Here is a 20,000-nt window from a genome sequence, read left to right as displayed (position 1 = left end):
GCATTTCTATTAGATATGGGACAGAGATAGCCCTGTAAACCAGACATTAGTCACGTCTAAATAGTCTATGCAGTGCTGAGTACAGTGACAGTGACTTCAGTCTGTCTGTATAAGACATGTGCTGGAGATCCTGAATTTTCTTAGAAATCTCTGAGGTCTCTCAAGTTGCTGCAGGTATATTCAATAATAGGCCTGAGGAGGGATGTGTACAGGGGAGTTATAACTTGTTTTGCTCTTGAAGCAGTGCCTTTGCTAATCAGGTGAATGACATAGAATGCTTTCATCCCCACAGTAGACACATGGTGATCAAAGCGGTCAGAGTCAACTTGTGTTCCCAGGTCTCTCACAACTGAATTTGTGCTTAGGGTATTATTGTTTATTTTATAATCAGTAGGGACATTGATTTTACTGAAGGGAATGATGATGCATTTTTTAGCATTTAGTTTAAGACCATGGCTTAGGCATCAGTCACTGGTCTGTGTAAGCCCCTTTTGAAGTACACTGAAATCGCTAGAGAATTCAGTGATAGCAGCTAATTTGCCGTCATCTGCAAACTTGGTTTGCCACAGCCCCTCTGTTTTGGCCTGGACATCTGGGAAGTATATGCCAAACAAGAGGGGGCCCAGCACTGACCCTTGTGGGACCCACTGGTGACAGGTCTACTGGTAGAGGTAAAGTCTCCCACTTTGACTGAGTGTTGTTTATCTGTGAGCCAGTTTGCAATCCACCTGAGAACATAAGGGCTGATATTCAAATGGGTTAGTTTGTCAATGATGCCTGAAAGTGGGTTAGTGTCGAAGACCTTGGCCAAGTCAAGATAGGCTGTGTGCACAGCTTTGCCCTTGTCTATGGCTCTGGTCATGTTCTCAAAGAAGTTCACAAGGTTTTGCAGGCATGATCTGCCCTTGAGCAAACCGAACTGGATGGATCCAGGGTTTGGAGGTCACCTATATCCTTATTTATGAGGTGCATGATGATTATTTCCATTGCCTTACAGATGAGGCTGGTTAAACTTATGGGTCTATAGTTACCTGGGTCTGTTGCTGAGCCACTCTTGTGGAGGGGGATAACAGTCACTATTTTCCATTCAATGGGGGCAAAGCCAGTACTCAGGCTATGGTTGAATAGAGTGCCTAATGGAGTAGCAAGCTCTTGTTTTAGAACATTAAGAATGCAGCCTAGAATGCCATCTGGTCCCATGAAAACTGTGTTTTTAGCCTTGGAAAGAGCATTGATGACTGGCTGTTTAGAGATGCAGGGGGGAGGAGGAGATGATGAAGACATGGGTTGTGGTATGTTTGGGAGGATGGAGGGGTGAAATTTTTGCCAAACTTGTCTGCTAGCAGGTTTGCAATTTCTGCAGGGTCAGTGAGTGTGATGCCATCCACAGTTAGTTTAGCACATATCTGAGTCCTACCTTTTAGGTTGCGGATGTAGCTGAAGAAAGCCTTATGGTTATCCTTGGCTATGGTTGCTAAATTTTTCTCATAGTTGCTCTTTGAAGATTTTACAAGTTGCCTTATTTGCTTGTTTAGGCCGCAGAGGGTGGTCTTCCAGTTTTGAGATCTCACATTTGTATTTTTAGGCAGCAGCTTCTTTTGCTTATTGTATAATTTATTAATGCTACACACCCACCAGGATGGTTTGTTTTTTCTTGAGGATCTTACTTTAATCCTATCCAGCATGACTGTGTCTATACATTTGTGTAAATGTTTATACAAGGCATCAGTGTATACCTTAGTATAGCCATCAATGCTATCTGTGGAAACTGGAGTTTGGAAGTCAATTATACTTTTCCTTAGGGGGGTGTAGTTAGCTTTGTTGAAGTTTTTTGGCCTGACTTCTTCTTTGGGGTGTTCTAGTGCTATTGCTACTTCAAAAATTACTGACTTATGGTAGGTTTTAGCCAGTGCGGGCCCTAAACTTGAGGCATTGCATCAGCAACTCATATTGGTGAGGACCAGGTCTAGAATACTGGAGCCCCTTGTGGGGTGGTGCACTATTTGTTCCAGGGCATTTGAATTAACAAAGCCCAGGAACTATTGTGTGAGTGAGTTTGGGCTCCTATAAGTTTCCCAATTAATAGAAGGATAGTTGAAGTCACCCATGACTAGGGTGTTAGGTTGTCCCTTAATTGTCTCAGGTAGGTCTAAATAAGCTGTGTGGGCATCTTGGTTCATGGAAAGGGGACCTGTAACCGATGATGATCTGAAAGGGGGTCTTGACCATGGTAATTTTGACATGGATTAGCTCCGTAGAGTTTTCTTGACTAACCAGTCTAAAGGTGTAATTATCTTTAATGAAGATAGATATTCCACCTCCTATGGTTCTCGCACCTTCAAACTGCAGTCTGAAAGTGTAGAAGGCATTGTAGCCTTGTAAGGCTGGGGTTCTTTCTGCAGCCTTGAGCCAGGTTTCTGTGATGTATAGACATCAACATCTTCCAGGGAGAAGAGCGCTTCCAGAGAGCGAAGTTTCTGATTTAAACTCCTAATGTTTAGCAGTATGACTCTTAGTTTCTTTGTGCTTGATATAGTCACCTCAAGAATTTTGTTGTCATGACCTTGCCTAAACAAGGCATTTTGTGGGAGGCAAGTGCCTTTACCACCAACCAAAAGCCTAGATGTGCCAGGTGAAGACCATCTATGGCAAAGCAGCATGGTCTATCCACCATGCCATCCCAGGCTGACAGGAACTGGATCCCCTTAGAATGACACCAGAAACTAAGCCAGTTATTGAAATCAGTAATTTTCTGTTTATATTGTAGTACCATCCTAGGCAAAGGTAAAAATGCTGCTCAAAGCTAGGGACATACCCACCTGGGACACGTATTCAGAGAGCTCAATCATGTCTCTCTTCATATAGTCCAGAGAGGTACATCTCAAGTTGTTCACACCAACATAAACCATGACGGAGCCATAACAGTACTTGTTGTTGAGAGACTTGAGTGCATGTGTGATCTGTTGAATCCTTGCACCAGACAGGCAGCTGACCATACCCTTCTCCTTGTTCAGATGATGGGTAGGTCATCTATATGTCTCATTATAGAGTCACCTATAACTGAAACACTGGATCTGTATGTTTCACTATAGAGTCACCTATAATTGAAACATTTGGAATAGTTGTGCATTGCCTTAAGGGCTTGTTTGGTGAGACACAGGTGATAGTGTTTTATGTGTATTGGGTGCTTTGGGTGTTGTGTTAGGTGTAGTATGTTTGTGTTTTGGAGGTCTCTGGTGTTTAGGTAGGTTTCTGGAGAGTACCTCTTCATACGAAGATTTATATGTTAGGTGCATATACGAATAGGAGTCATGGTGTGTGAGCTGAAAACCTGTTTATTGTTGCTGTTCGGGGCATAAGAGAGCAGTGATTCCATATTTTTAGTGTAGGAGCATCTCTCACAAATTGTACTTGAGTGATTTAGGAGTAAGGGATTGTCAGTGAACACTAGGGAGTTGCTACACTGCCTCAAAAATAACATGTCCACCAGGCTGGCAGGAGAAACAGAGGGGAACTGACAGTCCATGATGCAAGGCTTGAACCCGGTATCTCAGCAGATAAGTAGAAAAAGATGGAGGTGTCAGGCAGGGAGCTATTTTAGGGTGACTAAGCTATGGGATGTATAGTAAGAGGTCTGATGTTGATAGGTAAGAGGTAAAATCTCTGCTGGATGGTTCATTGAACATCTGAGAGCTATTCAAGAACTGCTCTGCTCGATAGCAGCTGTTTCTAAGGGAAAATACTTCTATTGGCACTTTCGCATTTATAACCGCCAAGAGATACCCCGTCTGCATGGTGGTGCGCTATGCACGAGCAAGAGCAAAGCAGCTAATACAAAGAAACCAGTGAAAAAACTCAGACTGAGCCCTAAACTAGTAACCTTCAATTAGATAGTCCTACTGTATGCTCCTGCCATAAGGGTACAGGGGGGCTTTTCCAAAAGATGATGTCTTGACTTTTAGTACTTAATCTACAAATAGAACTGAATTCATCCGATCTGAATCCATTCTATACTACGGTCAACAGAAGTGCGACAGAACAACAGAAAAAAAGCAGGATTTTTTTTAATTAAACAAGTAACAGTATAAAAGCGGCACCATTTTTCTTGAATTAATAATAGCAACAGAATAAAACAGAAGAAATAGATCTTTTCTTAAATTAAAGAAAAGCAGCAGTTGGTGAGAAATGCAGTCAAAGTCAACAAATGCAGTAGTAAAATACAGTGCAAAGAAGCAGCAAACAGTACAGTTTCTTTTAAACTGCTGAAGTACAGTCACAGTATATAAGAAAAGTGTAAATAAAAAATACTTGGAGCCCTTTTGTGAGTTTCCCAGCTCAGATAGACCAGTTAAACACCTACAGCACCTAGATGAATAATCCCAGTCTTCCTAATGTAAAAGCACAGTAAGAATGTTCAGAGTGAAGTGCTACCACAAACAAACTTAAAGATATGACTACAGCAGTGTACCTTAAACAGCTTATAAAGGTGTGATTATTCAAAATTCACATATTTTAGAGGTGCAGAATAAGTCTTGAGAGATGCCTGCTGCCTTGGACTTTCCTTGGGACCTGAGAGAGGCCTGCAATCTGCGACTTTCTTTTTGGTTATAAGACAGCCTGTACCCTGGAAGTGTTGTATGGACTGGACCCTATTATGAAAGTGCTATTTGATTTTGTTTTGAAATTATGAAGCCAAGTGGGCTAATATTTTAGATTGTGAAATTTAAATAAACCGGTGTTTTCACATATGTCCTCCCTCTGGCATCCAGCCAAGTTGGCTAATATTTTCGATTGTGGAATTTGAATAAATGGGCATTTTACATATATCCTGCATCTGATGTCTTATTGGACTCACACTGATTGTGTCTTCATAGGCAACTGGCCAAAGTATTGCCAGATTTAATTCCTTGTAGTACCTATGCTGCCTTGCAAACTGTACTTGACTACAAATACCATATACAACTGTGGCTGTTGTTTTTTTTTGGCATTGCCATCTGGTGTCTAAAACCTAAGGAATATTGTAGGGTTGGGAGGAGAATTGTGGAATCACATGTGGGGACTGACAAGAAACTAGCTAATTATGCCAGCCAGCATAGCTGCCTCAGAAAAAGCTAGTAAGGGAGTATGACCTACAGTTTTATTTAGTAACCGCTGAGCTCTATGCTGCTATAGAGAACTATAGCAAGAGTCATCATCTCAACTGAGAGTAGAGTTACTGAAAAGATACATGGATGAGACTGATTGCATTGAATATGTTAACCCAGAAAAAGATCTTTTGTGTAAATGCAATTGCAATGCCTGAGGGGCAAGTAATAATAGTTCATAAATAGATTTGAATATAAACTAGTAAGTGCACAGATTCATGATTTAAAGTTTATTTTAAAACTTTGGCTTGAAACTGGTAGCAATAGTAAAGTGATAATGTTGGAATGTTAGCAGTAGACAGGCTTAAAAGTGCTTTGCCTAGTAAAATAAGGAAATAAGTACCACAAATTGATCACAAGGACTCTAGTAAACTAGTAATGTTAGTTGAATACTTGTTAGTTGCACAATGCATAGAAATGAATTATCTGATTTTATGGATACATCTAATAGGGAATGTACCTTCTTCTGCGAAACAGAATCAGCAAACAAAGTGCCAATTCGATGGATATCTCATTTTGTTAACATTTCTGCTACTATTATTAAAAGAATACTGCCAATTGGAATGTAGAAACTGACATACTTGGTTTAGATGAAGTTGCACCTACTGAGCGCGATGCGATTGCAACTAGGATAATTGAGTCAGCTCTGAGTCGCTGTGTAGAAAGCAAACTAATAAAATGCACTATATTTTAAAAGGAAGGGATGTCCAAGCCTTGTTAGGTTCTGAAAGGATGAGTTTCATTATCCCAACTTTCCCTACTATGACAGTACAAAATTACTAACAATCTGAAAGTCAAGGTAACATGCATCATGGTAACAGAAAACAGTATCCTTTTATCCATGTGAATTCAGGGAGTTCTAGCACAATTGCTACACTCTGTGACTGTAACCTCTGATTTGACACATGGTTAACATTAGAAAAGGGATTTCCTCATTTTAAAGCACTATGGAAAATGCAGGAGGAAAGAGAATCTGTAGGCATAGTGCACCAGAATGAGAATGGGGTGGGAGAAATCAAATAAAGTTGTGCCACACACACAGAGATTCAGAATCACACCCAGGAGAAAGGGTTGGTATAGAAACCACAAAATTATATAGAGTGAAAAGGATCATGTCTGTAATTAGAAGCATGCCCCAATGGCAGAGCAACAAATCCAAAAACTGTAATAGATGTCATTGTAGGAAACAAAGTAAAAATGGCTAAAATACAGAAGTCAATAAAGAGACTTTATAAGAAGCATTAGCACAGAAAGTGTGACTGTAACAAAATGAGATAATGCCAGCCCAGCTATCTGGAATTTTGTAAATAATTATATGTCATTTGAATATTAATATGATTTATACAGAAGTATGACAGAAGGAGATACTGCCAGCCCAGCTATCTGGAATTTTGTAAGTGGTTGTGTGTCATTTGTGAATATCAACATGATTCATATGCCTGTGTTGCAAATGTGTTAGAACTGTATATCATATTGTATAGATGTGTGCTGAATAGACATTTTTTATATACTATTGTAACTGTTTAACAGGGGAGACTGAAACACAGGAGATTAACTTGCAAAACTTCAGAAGAATGGTTGAGGTTAAGTTACTTTATAGCTGGGCCATAAACAAAATATGTTATCTCTCAGTTTCAATGCAGTAACAGACATAATGTCTAGAACTAAAAGTTTTTTGTATTGTCTTTAACTGAGGAGGAATGTAAACTACTTTACGACTGCCACCATTTCCCAAGAGATCTAAGGTCTATGTGTTTTCACAGATAGATGCTAAATACTACAGCTGCATCAATGGTTTTTACCTGGGATAGTCAGATGACAAGAAGTCATGTCGTGTTGCAAGTATCCCAGCAGCAATATTTGAGATATTAATTTAAGAACTCTCTGAGAGAGGTAGTGCATTTTGTATTTTGTCTTTGACCTGGTAACATCAGCTGGAAAACCCACTCACCACATCTGGCTTGCCTTACTATGAGTAAGTAAGTCTAGGGTACAGTCATTTCTATTAGATACAGTTGGGAATACAGTGCAGTATAGCTTAGATGTATTCTTTATTTATTTGAGACTGTCCTACAATGTTGTTTTAAATATTTCCTGTGATTTTGAACTCTGAAGTAACTGTGATTGTTTACTAAGTATTTTCTTGTTCTTTTATTATGTATTATTAAATATATTTAAACCTTTCAATTATGGCTGGTCTGTCTAGAGATATTTAAGTTCTAAGAGTACTTGCATATCTGTTTGATGACGCTGTGCAGGCCACTCCTAATAGCCTTGCTCTTGGTCAAACTACCATTTGGATTAATAGTAACATTACACAGTAAGATTAGTCACCCTTTGCTAAGGGCCTTAAAGTAGCTGATAAGTAGTGGCTGGTGGCAGGAAGAACTACCTTATAGTCTGGGCAGAAGGGGGCCTAGCTAGTAAACCTGGCCAGCCTTTCCCAGGTGTGTGTGTGTGTGTGTGTGTGTGTGTGTGTGTGTGTGTGTGTGTGTGTGTGTGTGTGTGTGTGTGTGTGTGTGTGTGTGTCTTTGTGTTTAAATCAAATCTCAAAGTGTGTGCGTCAGCTATTTGGGCAGGGACATGAAGCAATTGTTGGACAGAGAGGGTGCTGGAGGTCTTGGCTTGGCCACTCAGCTGAGATCTCAACTCTATAGCTGTGCCAATGCTGAGTCTTACTGGGGATCTGGAGAAAGAGGGAGAAACCAGCCCCAGACTGACTGTGATCTCTGTGTGCTCTTTAGTGAAATTGCACTTTACTGTGTGTGTACTTGTCATCCTCCCAGTGTGTAAGTCTCTAACTGTTGCCAGTGGTGAGGACTGAGGCTCCTTGGGTACTGGGCCAGTGCTGGGGCACCACAGTGACAAACATAGAAAAAGAAAAACACTTGAGTGAGGAACTTGAGAATGTTTAGGAGTTTACACGGATAATGACCTAAAGTTTGACTTCCACATTCAGCATACAGTGAAACACACACACACACACACACACACACACACACACACACACACACACACACACACACACACACACACTAAAAACTAAGAGGTCTTTATGGGGCAAAAGTATATCTAACACTACAAGACTTTGTATCACCACTACCATCCTACTGCCTTCTCCCCTTTACTCAACATCAGTACGGACAAACCTCCAACTAACTCAGCTAAACAAAACTGAAGCAGTGCTATGAAAAGGCCACAAAATTTGCAGTCAACTTCATACAACTATCTACTGTTTGGACCTTAGAGACTCAGTGACCAGTGACTTGAACTATCTCATCAACTTGCATACTCTCAACTCCATATTATCTATAATTTAATAAACTAACCAAATTACTGTCCATCTCTAACCAGCCTTATACAACCATACAGCCCACTCAGAAGGTTGCTGTCTTCTGACAAGCACATTCTACAGATATCAAAATGCAGTAACTATGCAAGCTGTTCTCTATAGCTCCATCAAGTGTCAAAACCTGGAACTCCATTTCCCCTAACAGTAAGACTGGACTTCTCCCTAAAGTCATTCAAACTACAGCTAAAGTATCATTTACTCAACTCCTGGCTCTGCAGATGTGCTGCATCGGATTACCCCATCATTCCTCCTCATCCTCATTCCTGATCAGGTCCCTCTATAGCCTCCTACTACCTGTACTGTGACTCACTCTCACCCCCCCCTTTTGTTACACTCCTTCACCCTCAACTATCTGCCTTCTCCTTTTCACCTCTAGCTTTCTCAGTACTGTACTGCTTTTATAACATTTTGCTTTCTCTTGAAAATAGCAACAATATTGCTGGGTGTATATTTTATCAAACTTGAAATGCAGTTCTCCCTCTTTTTGGAAAATGTTGTAAAGACTATTGTGTATTATTGCCTTTCAAATGTTAGTGTCACTTTCAGTGTTTCTGCTATTTGTGCACTGCAGCCTTTCTCTCCAGGCTCCACTAAAAATGGGTCCAATGCCCAGTCAGACTTTTCTGGTAAATAAATAAATAAGTAAAGGAGTGAGTGCAGAAAGAGAGATATTGAAGCAAATGCAGAGTTCTAAGCCTGTTTCTTCTAGTAACAGCAGATAATGCAGTTATAGGTGAACTCTGAGCAGTATGAATCTATATAGCAAGAAAAGAGTAAACTAATGATACATTTTCTTTGGAAATATCGATTGCTAATGAGAGGACAACAAAGGGAAGGAAAAGAAAGAGAAAGGTTGATATCCATTTAACACAAAGATGATGGGAGAGCTATATATCAGAATAGAAAGCATGTGTTAATAGCCATGAAAGTGAAGCAGAAAGGCATTTTTGTTTACCGTTATTCTTTGCAGGGAAGATAGAGAAGAAGTTACAGTAACAGTATATTTAGTGACGGTGGCTACATCATCTTTTTTAAAGCAAGGTACAGAAGAAAGAATCCTGAGACTGTGGACTTATATAAGCCATGTAAACTTCAAAAAAAGCAGAAGAAAAAGTTGATAACTTAAGTAGGGCAAGACAGATGATAACTAAGGTTGTAGGGGAAGAGTGAAAAGATGTTCTTAGAATTTCTTATACTGTTAGGCTAAAAATTATATGATATAGAGGGTAAGTAAAGAAAGGGAAGACATTCCACATCACCAAGTGCCAACAACTTATAGGACAGTAGCAATTAAGCTACATCATAGTCATCTGTTTGGTGGCCACCTGGGGATAGATAAAATTAGATAGAAAAGGGTTCTGCATCAGTTTTTTCAGTGTGCTTTAAATTCATTTAGTTAAAAACACCAGTCTACCATACACAGACTGATTAATTACTAAGAAGTTTAGTAAAATACTGAAATCCATGTTGAGGAGAGCTGTGGATACAGACATTTAAATGTGAAAGCAGTTGCTACCCTTCACTTTTTGTAATCACTGAAGTGCCACAGTTTACCCAGTGTGAGCATCTGTATGACAGGCATCTCAGTGGGCTGTCTGACATTGCTGAGGAAACATGGGAAGAAGCACAATTCAAAAGAGTGACAGAGCACTGTTTTAGTTTGTAGGACAGATTAAAGTTAGTAACTGTCATAGTAAGTACGCACCTGTAGACAGACTAGGAGATGCAGTGATGACTTTATAATAAAAATGCTTGACTTAGAAAATTTAACCAGTAGATTAAGTACTAGGACTGCTGCCTCCTATGAAAGACAAATTTGTGGCAAAATATCAGGAGACATTTGAGATTATGGAAAGAATCAGTTTGTGCCTTTCGGCTTTTCCCGGTTAGGGGTCGCCACAGCGGAACTCCGGTCCGCTAATGATTGGTAGTGGATTTTTACATACCGGGTTACCAGCCCTGACACACAACCTTCAACGAAGGCACGCCCCATTCACGTATGCCTCCACACAGAAGACGCTCTAGCTGAGAATCGAACGGGACAATGTCTTGCTATGAGGCGACAACGCTACCGCAGCACCACCACCGCCGCAGTACGATGGAAAGAATCGGTGCAATAAATTATAAAGTTGCACAGCCAGCAAAGAGAAAGTTAGAGCAAAGTTACCACTTTAATGTCTTGAATGCTAAATAAGGAAACAGAGACCTCTGTACAGATTTTTGCAAGCTGAAGTTTCTATGGGAGGAACCAGGGAGTCTCTGAAGTACAGAAAGAGGAATCATTATCCAAAGCGCAAAAGCAGAAAGCAAGAGCAATTCTCTTAAGAAATAAAATACTGTTTTCAGTTTTTGATTCATCATGCTGTGATATGCCTAAATGATGTGACAGTTTATCAAGCTGTGACATGCCTAAAAGATCTGATGGTTCATCATGCTGTAACATACCTAAATGATGTGATGGTACATCATGCTCTGACATACCTAAATGATGTGATGGTACATCATGCTGTGACATACCTAAATGATGCGATGGTTCATCATGCTGTAACATACCTAAATGGTGTAATGGTACATCATGCTGTGACATACCTAAATGATGTGATGGTTCATCATGCTGTAACATACCTAAATGATGTGATGGTACATCATGCTGTAACATACCTAAATGATGTGATGGTACATCATGCTGTGACATACCTAAATGATGTGATGGTACATCATGTTATGACATACCTAAATGATCTGATGGTAGACAGGAGGTGGTGTTGGCCAACTATGATCGTTCGATGTTATGCTTTTCAGTGTTTAAACATTTCGGTGAAGAGGTAGATCGACATATATATGTCAATCTTATTGCACTCGACAATCTGAGTTTTGAGTTGCTAATATAGACCTGTGTCACATATGTTTTTTTTACAGCAGGTCAGGAAAGCATTACACTTGGCTATTATTCAGATATCAAAAAACAAAACATGAAAAATAAAACAAGACTGTTCCTACTACTGTTTGAAATGTGCATCATTCTGATGCTTTCTGGATAGCAAGTGGCAGTCATGGATAGCATCATAGCACTTAGCTAGTATTGAGAAATCGGCGCAAAATAAAATATGAAATGAAATGAACAGAAAACTCTGTTTATTAATGTTTTAGCATTGCATTGTTCATATGCTTTTCTGCAAGGTAGCAACAAGTAAGGTCATAAAATTCCTCAGAAGCTACTTTTCTCTCTCAGGATAAAAAGCACAGGTGAAATTAACAAATAACTCAGTGAGAGCTGTTGTCAGTACAACTGCAATTTGAGATGGAATTTGACTAAGACCATTGAAACTTCCTATAAGCACCACCCTCCCGCAGCCAAAGCTGGGACATGCTCAGAAAGCCAGACTGAAAATGTAAACAAAGACCAGAATCAAAATGAAACTCTTGTCCAACAGAACAGAAAGGATAATTTCATGCTTTCCCTGTGACATGAAATGGTGCCATCAGTGCTGAGCAACTTCCACATCTTAGTGTCACGCAATACAGTGCCACTAGAAGATGATATAAAGCATCTCCAGAAGGTTACTGAATATATCTCCAGAAGAATACTGAATATAAAACATCTCCAGAAGTTTACTGAATATAAAACATCTTCAGACTTTTACTGAATATAAAACATCTCCAGAAAGGTACTGCATGTAAAACATCTTCAGAAGGTTACTGAACACATCTCCAGATGAGCACTGAATATAAAAAAATCTCCAGAAGTTTACTGAATATAAAACATCGCCAGAAGGGCACCACATATAAACCACCTCCAGAAGGGTACTGCATATAAAACATCTCCAGAAGGGTACTGCATATAAAAAATCTCCAGAAGGGTTCTCCATACAGTGGATATAAAAACTTTACACACCCCTGTTAAAATGCCATGTTTTTGTGATATAAAAAAATGAGACCACAATAAATCATTTCAAAACTTTTCCCACCTTTAATATGACTTATAACCTGTACAATTCAATTCAAAAACAAACAAATCCGTTAGGGGAAAAAATATAAAAAATAAAAAACATACAATATGCTGGTTGCATGAGTGTGCACACCCATAAATTAATACTTTGTTGTATGTGCACACCCTTAAACTAAGATTTTGTTGAAACACCTTTTGATTTAATTACAACAGTCAGTCTTCCTGGTACAAACCTGCCATCAATTAAAGAGATTCTGATTAACTCCAAATAAAGTTCAGCTGTCCTAGTAGGCCTTTCCTGACATTTACTCAATTGCCTGCTACAGCAAAAGCCATGGTTCACAGAGAGCTTACAAAGCATCAAAGGGATCTCATTGTTGAAAGGTATTAGTCAGGAGAAGGGTGCAAAAACATTTCCATAGCATTGCATATACCACGGAACACAGTGAAGACAGTCATCAAAAAATGGAGAAAATATGGGACAACAGTGACGTTACAAAGAACTGTACGTACCTCCAAAATTGATGAATAGGCAAGATGAAAACTGGTCAGGGAGGCTGCCAAGAGATCTACAGCAACACCGAAGGAGCTGCAGGAATTTCTGGCAAGTTCTAGTTGTGTACTACATGTGACAACAATTTCCCATATTCTCCATATGTCTGGACTATGGGGTAGAGTTGCAAGATGGAAGCCTTTTCTTACACAGAAAAACATCCAGGCCCAGCTAAAATTTGCAAAGCAATACATCAAGTCTCCCAAAAGCATGTGGGAAAATGTCTTATGGTCTGATGCGACCAAGGTTGAACTTTTTGGCCAGAATTCCAAAAGGTACATTTGGGGCAAAAACAACAGTTGTCATCATCAAAAGAACACCATCCTCACGGTGAAGCATGGTGGTGGCAATATCATGCTTTGGGATTGCTTTTCTTCAGCTGGAACTGAGGCTTTAGTTAAGGTGGAGGGAATTATGAACACTTCCAAATACCAGTCACTTTTGGCCCAAAACCTTCAGGCATCTACTAGAAAGATGAAGAGGAATTTCACTTTTCAACATGACAATGACCCCAAGCATACATCAAAATCAACAAAAAAATGGCTTCACCAGAAAAAAATTAAAGTTTTGGAATGGCCCAGCCAGAGCTCAGACAAATCAAGTAGAAAATCTTTGGGGTGACCTAAAGAGGGCTGTGCACAAAGATGCCCTCGCAAATCTGACAGATTTGCCATGTTTTTGCAAGGAAGAGTGGGCAAATATTGCCAGGACAAGATGTACCATGCTGATAAACTCCTATCCAAGAAGACTGAATGCTGTAATTAAATCAAAAGATGCTTCAACAAAGTATTAGTTTAAGGGTGTGCACAGTTACGCAACCAGTGTATTGTACGTGTTTTATTTTTTATATTTTGTCCCCTAACAAATTAGTTTGTTTTCCAATTGAATTGTACAGGTTATAGGTCACATTAAAGGTGGGAAAAATTTTGAAATGATTTACTGTGGTCTCATTTTTTATATCACATGTGCAAACTTTTTATATCCACTGTATAAAACATCTCCAGAAGGTTACTGAAGAGAAAGTCAGCTTAAGTCATTACCTGAAGGGATCTGATGCCTTTTCCTGTAAACTAACAGTGCTGAATGAGTATAACACCAGGGAATGCAAAACTATGTCAGGTGCATCATTTGTTTTTTATATAATTTGATATGGAGTGGATGTTTGTGATCCATTATGTCTGCATTCTCATCTCCATAAGCCAAGTCATCACTCTGAACAGACATTGCATATCTTTGTCAGTCTCAATTCTTGCAGAATCCTGTTTAGTAAATTAAAACATTTGGTTTGCCATTTTGGTATAATGAAGCTTGTGTAGACCCCTTTACTTAACCCATCGTCTCATAAAGCATATGAATAACCTAAATGGCTTTAGGCTAAAGCATAAGTATTTTATATCTAAAATAATGTAAATCTTCTCCTCAAACATAAGACATGAAGTGTGGGAAAACATCTGGAATTCTTTTGTACTGCAGTTTTGGAGTGCGGTTGTTCAAGATGAAAATGACGCATGAGTCTTAACTCCTTCACTCCAGCGGAACACTGGAGGTTTGTATTCTAACTTCCAGTGATTGTATCTCTAGTTTTTTTTTTTTTTTTTTAACAAAATCAGGTAATCTGCTCATATTTTAAACAACTGTTCATATCTCTGGAGCCATAAGAGTTACCAAGAAATGTAATTGGCAAATTAGTCAGCACAAAACTGGAGTTTATAAGTCTTAATAAACATAATAAATACTAGTTTTGCAATATTTTAATAACTTACAATATCCAAGTAAGTAGTCAAGCTATACATATACTGTCCACAGTATTTTGTTTGTCTACTTTGAGCTTCCATATGAGGCTATGTATTTCTGCCTGTGTTACTGGGTTGTTGAGATTTTTAAAAAAATATATATGTGAACATAATGTCAGCATAAATAAATAGAATATGAACAACAATTAATATATCTTTAGCAGCAACTAGACAGACATTACATAGTACCTATCATGTAAGCTTTAAGATGGCATTTTTCGTAGCTTGGATGCAGCATGTTTTTGGGATTATTAATGCAAGTATGAACAGTCTATATTAGCCACACAGTAGTGCCAATATGATACAAATACAGAAACACCTGGTAGCATCAGTTTACTATAACAAACATGAAGCCCACAGTCTTGAAAGTCATAATCCTGAGACCATAATGTTGTAAGACCAAAATTCAGAAGACCACAATATCAAACTCCTGGACTTGCCCCCCACAGGACCCATGTAGGCTTTTATAGGTTTGTACCTGGCTATTGACCAACAGGGTCTATATAAGCCTAGACATGCAATCCAACCCATTTTTTCCTGGAGTACATTGGATGCCTATATGGTGAATGTATGTTAGTAGAGGTAGCTAAAGTCTGTCTGTCTGTGTGTGTGTGTGTTTGTGCGTGCGTGTGTGTGTGTGTGTGTGTGTGTGTGTGTGTGTGTGTGTGTGTGTGTGTGTGTGTGTGTGTGTGTGTGTGTTTGTACGTGCGGATTAGTTAACTTGCTGTTGGCCCCTCTCCATTAGAGAAATGGAGAACAGACCAGGGCAAATTCACAATTTTCCATCTAATGATCAAGTTTTTGCTAGAAACGTGTCAGGGATGAATTCAACTTCATGTGGATGAGGAGCCTGTTCCATACTGTGGGGATCCTCTAAGACACATATTGGTCTCTGTAGCATGTTTTATTTATGTCACAGGCAAAGTTCATATCCTTGGATCTAGTGTTCCTGGTGCTATTTGTTTTGCGGATGTGCAAGATGTCCATCCGAGCTGGGTTTGAGGATGCCTTCTATGTCAGGCAAAGATCACCTCTCAGTAACCTGCAGGAGACTGAGTAAAGCGACAGGGCCTTAAGGCAATCTGTGTAAGACAGGGTATTAATACCCTGGATTCTCCTGGTGAGAAACATTTGAGGGCATTCCAGCTATTGCAGGTGCCTGGTTAGGTGCATGCTAAAGGAGGCATTGTATTTGATGATGGGTCTGATAAGGCCTGAGTAGAATGATGTCATACCCCTGCTTATGAGTTGGGTGACACAGAATAATTTTCTTACTATCTTAGCTACATGTTGGCCGAATACCAAATTACTATCAACATATGTTCCTAAATGCCTAACTACTGGGTCAACTATTAGGGGTGTTTTATCATAGAGTAATTAACTTGGCTGGGTGACTTACAAAAGGGCACTATAATACATTTCTTTGTGTTGAGTTTTGTTCCACACCTCTGACACCAGACATTTGTTTGTGTTAAACCCACTTGTAGGATGTTAGTGTCATGGGGGGAATCTGTGATAACTCTCAATTTATAGTCTGTGAGCTTGGTGAATCAGAGGCCTTTAACATTTGTCTTAACTTTTGAGAAGTAGATGCCATATAGCAGTGGGCCCAACACAGAGTCCTGGGTTACTGCACTGGTGACTGGTCTCCTGGTGGAAGTGGTCTCACCAATCATAACTTCTGGGGTCCTCTCTGTGAGCCAGCTAGCAAGCCAGTGAGTTATATAGTGATTTTAAATCTAGTTCTGAGAGTTTGTTAACAATACCTGAGTGGGGTATTTATTTATTTATTTCAGTTTGATGACCAGGGAAGTCCACTGGGCCAAGAAGAGCCCATTTTCAGGGAAGGCCTGGAGAGAAAAGCTCCACTGACAATGACAAACATACACAAAGCAATATAGTCATCCACATCAGGCTGAGAATGCAATCAAATACATTTGAATGATATGGGGTAGAATAAAAACAAACAAAAGTATAAAATAATAATATCATCGTTGGAATATTGTCTATACAAAGTTAGATACATTTACTGAAATAGGAATTTCTAACATAGTATGTTTGTGTTGTATCAAATACCTTGGCTAGGTCGCGGTAGGTGGTGTGCAACATTTTTCACAAATCCATACCCTTGGTGACCCTCTCGAAGAAGTCTACCCGGTTGAGTAGACAAGACCTTCCCTTGATAAAGCCAAGCTGGGATGGAACCCATGTCTGTAGGTTGTCAATGTCCTTGTTGATTACTTCCATGATCATTCGTTCCATGGCTTTGCATATTAGAATGATGGGTCTGTAGTTCCCAGTGTTGGTTGATGGTCAGCCCTTGTGGAGAGGGATGACTGTTGTGGCCCTCCAGTTGCTCAGTACATAACCTGTTTTGAAGCTGAAGTTGAACAGTGCCTCTACTGGTACTGTTAGGTAATGTTTGAGGCTAATTAGGAGGCAACCATGGTTATTGTCGGGCCACACTGAAGCAGTGTTTTTGCCTTAACGAGTGCTGCCAGGATCTGCTCCCTGTTTATAATTGGGGGGATATGCTAGAGGGGCTGTCACATGGGGTATTGGGGGAAGTGGGGGAGAATTTCGAACTACATTTATCAGCTAGATGATTTGCTGTGTCACTCTGGTCAGTGAAGGTTGTGAGATTTACCACCAGTTCTGCACACTGCTATGTGCTACCTTTAAGGTTCCTAGGTTTACACCCATACAGGACCTATGTTAGCACTTGTTCCTAGATTCACACCCTTGCATAACCCATGTTAGCTCTGTAGGACCCATGATAGCACTTGTTCCTAGGTTCACATCCCTCAGGACCCATGTTAACTCTTGCTCCTGGATTCACATCCCTACAGGACCCATGTTAGCAATTAGGTTCTCACTCTTGCAGGACTCATGTTAGCACTTCTTTCTAGGTTCACACCACTGCAGCACACCAGTTAACACTTGTTCCTGGGTTCACACCGGTAGGGGATTCAGTATTTGAGAATTTTAGATATTTTGATCTTCAGTGTATTGGGCTTAAAATATTATGGTTTTAGGATTATCATTTTCAAGATTTTGGGTTTTGAGATTGTGGTAGCAAACCAGAGACGTTACTAGCCTGTAATTTATTTAATATTACCAATGGTCTTCTATGCTATACAGAGCAAACTTGCTGTAAAATAACGTAGTCATCATTAGTTTCATAATCTGTGCATCTTTAACATATGACTTAAAATGTATTGATGGTACATTATTTTAGATGCCTCCATCTTGAATTAAAAAAGTGTTCGTTTCATTGCAGAATATAGTCCTGTCTGGTGGATCTACAATGTTCAGGGATTTTGGGCGTCGCCTTCAGAGAGACCTAAAACGAGTGGTAGATGCGAGATTAAGACTGAGTGAGGAACTGAGCTGTGGTCGGATAAAGGTGAGTCATATTTTACAGAGTATGAGTTATTTTAAGTTTTTAATAGCGCAACATGTTTTGTCTTTGCTGTTGTGAAAATGATTTCAGCATCTATTTTGCATTGTTGTTACTCTTGCTCTTTAAAAATCCATTGCCTTCTGTTACTTGTAAATACCAAATGGAGTAATGGTGGGGAAGTAGTTTAGTTATGATTTTGTATGTGATTAAGTGCCTTCATTCGGAGGTGGGCAACATTTTAATGCTTCCAGTTGTTTTTAATTTTTAGCATGCCATATACCCTCTAGTTTTACTTATAAAATTAGTCTTTAAAATGTGTAAAGTGGTATGAGGAAAGGAAGTCCTTTGACTCTCATTCTGTTTCTTCTGGCCATCAAGGATTTAGCCCACAGGATGAGAGTGGTACTAGCAGAGAGGAGGGAGGCGGGGATAGTTTAGATTATTTGCTGTTGATTCTGTGCTCATTTCATGTAGACTGTGACTGTATAGTGTGCCACCCAAAGTTTGGGATTTATTTCAACGTTTTAATAAAGAAACTGTAGCTGGAATAAAACTTTTCAACTGAAAGTATGTAAAGTATCTAGACCCATATGAGAAGAAAATATTAAAAGAAAATGTGAGTGAAGCACCCAAGAATGAAAATTTATGAGATCTGGGCAGAGATGATAGAAGCGCATTATTAGGATTTTTTTTAATAAGTTGCTTGTTAAGTGGAAGGGGGGTGTTGACTCATAGGGGGCAGATAAATAGTGTCAAATGGTAATACCACAAACATGTATTACACATCCTGCCTGGCAGGGACCATGCCCATTGGATATAGGAGATACAGTGATGATGCTGGGTTTGTGTGGGAAGAGAAGTATATAAATAAGTAAATAGGGTAAGGGAGACTGAGAGCCCTAGGGGTTCATGAAAGATGGGGTGCCAGCCTTTTAGATTTATGCAATGACAGCAAAGACTGGTCCATTCTAAGAATGAATGAAGAATAAGGGACATAATAGAAGCTTTGTCCTGGGCAAGGAAGGAGTTCTGGCAAAGGCAAGGCTCCACAAAGTATGGGGAGCCAAAGATTAAAAGATGTTCACAAGAAGGGTCCTAGCTAAAAGAAGGTAGTTGAGGAAATCAAAAGGATTCAGTTGATTGATAAAAAAAGCCAAATTATTTTGAGAATAATCCAAGTATAAACATTGTGGGCTCTCATTTCATATGAAGTCACTGTGGAAGAGCATGGATCTGCATGATGAAAGACTTCCCAGAAAGAGAGGATGAAGAAAAGCTGTGATTCAGTTAGAAGAGAGCGTAATTTCCATAACACTGATTAGCTGAGGTTTAGACTAATCATTAAGAGTACTAAGAGGTGGGAGGGTAGGAAGGAATCAGTTAGGAGAAAGGAAGAATATGGAGGTAGTGCTAGATGCCTCCTCAAGGAACATCAGAAGGTAAAGAAATGAGACTCTTAAGGCCAGGTGTGCATTTCTGCTTAAGGAGAGGCCAGTAAAAGCCATAGATTTTATTTGAGGGGAAAGGGGTATTGTGGAGGAATGGGCAGTCAGCAGAGGAGTAGAAGGAAGTCTAGCAGAAGTCTAAAGGTATACAACTTCTGCCCACTGATTTGGACCAACAGAAGAGCCTCATACTCTGTTAGTTCTGAATACCAACACAAGTGAGAAGCTTTGATTCAATGGGCAGGAGAGGTGTTGAGATGAGAATTTGCAGAAGAAAGTGAAAAACACATCTTTTAGAGCAACTGGGTTATTAGGAACCTTTGGGAACATAGTATTAGAGACTGGAAAAGACATTTTAGAA

General features: G+C 39.5%; 1 protein-coding gene across 3 annotated transcripts in view; it reads left to right on the top strand.

Annotated features, from left to right (window-relative positions):
- The window catches only part of ACTR3B (actin related protein 3B), a 1,280,959-nt gene that overhangs the window by 1,129,286 nt on the left and 131,673 nt on the right, over positions 1-20,000 (top strand). For all 3 annotated transcript variants that reach the window (XM_044066887.1, XM_044066889.1, XR_006364220.1), the window contains one exon: positions 18,072-18,197. In XM_044066887.1, coding sequence (XP_043922822.1) covers positions 18,072-18,197 — 126 coding nt within the window. The remainder of the gene's footprint in view (positions 1-18,071; positions 18,198-20,000) is intronic.

The sequence above is a fragment of the Protopterus annectens genome, chromosome 3.part1 (genome assembly GCF_019279795.1).
Source record: "Protopterus annectens isolate FY-2018-M chromosome 3.part1, PAN1.0, whole genome shotgun sequence".
NCBI classification, from domain to species: Eukaryota; Metazoa; Chordata; order Ceratodontiformes; family Protopteridae; genus Protopterus; species Protopterus annectens.
The sequence above is the reverse complement of the archived record's forward strand: the minus strand, read 5'-3'. Positions and strand labels throughout refer to the sequence as shown.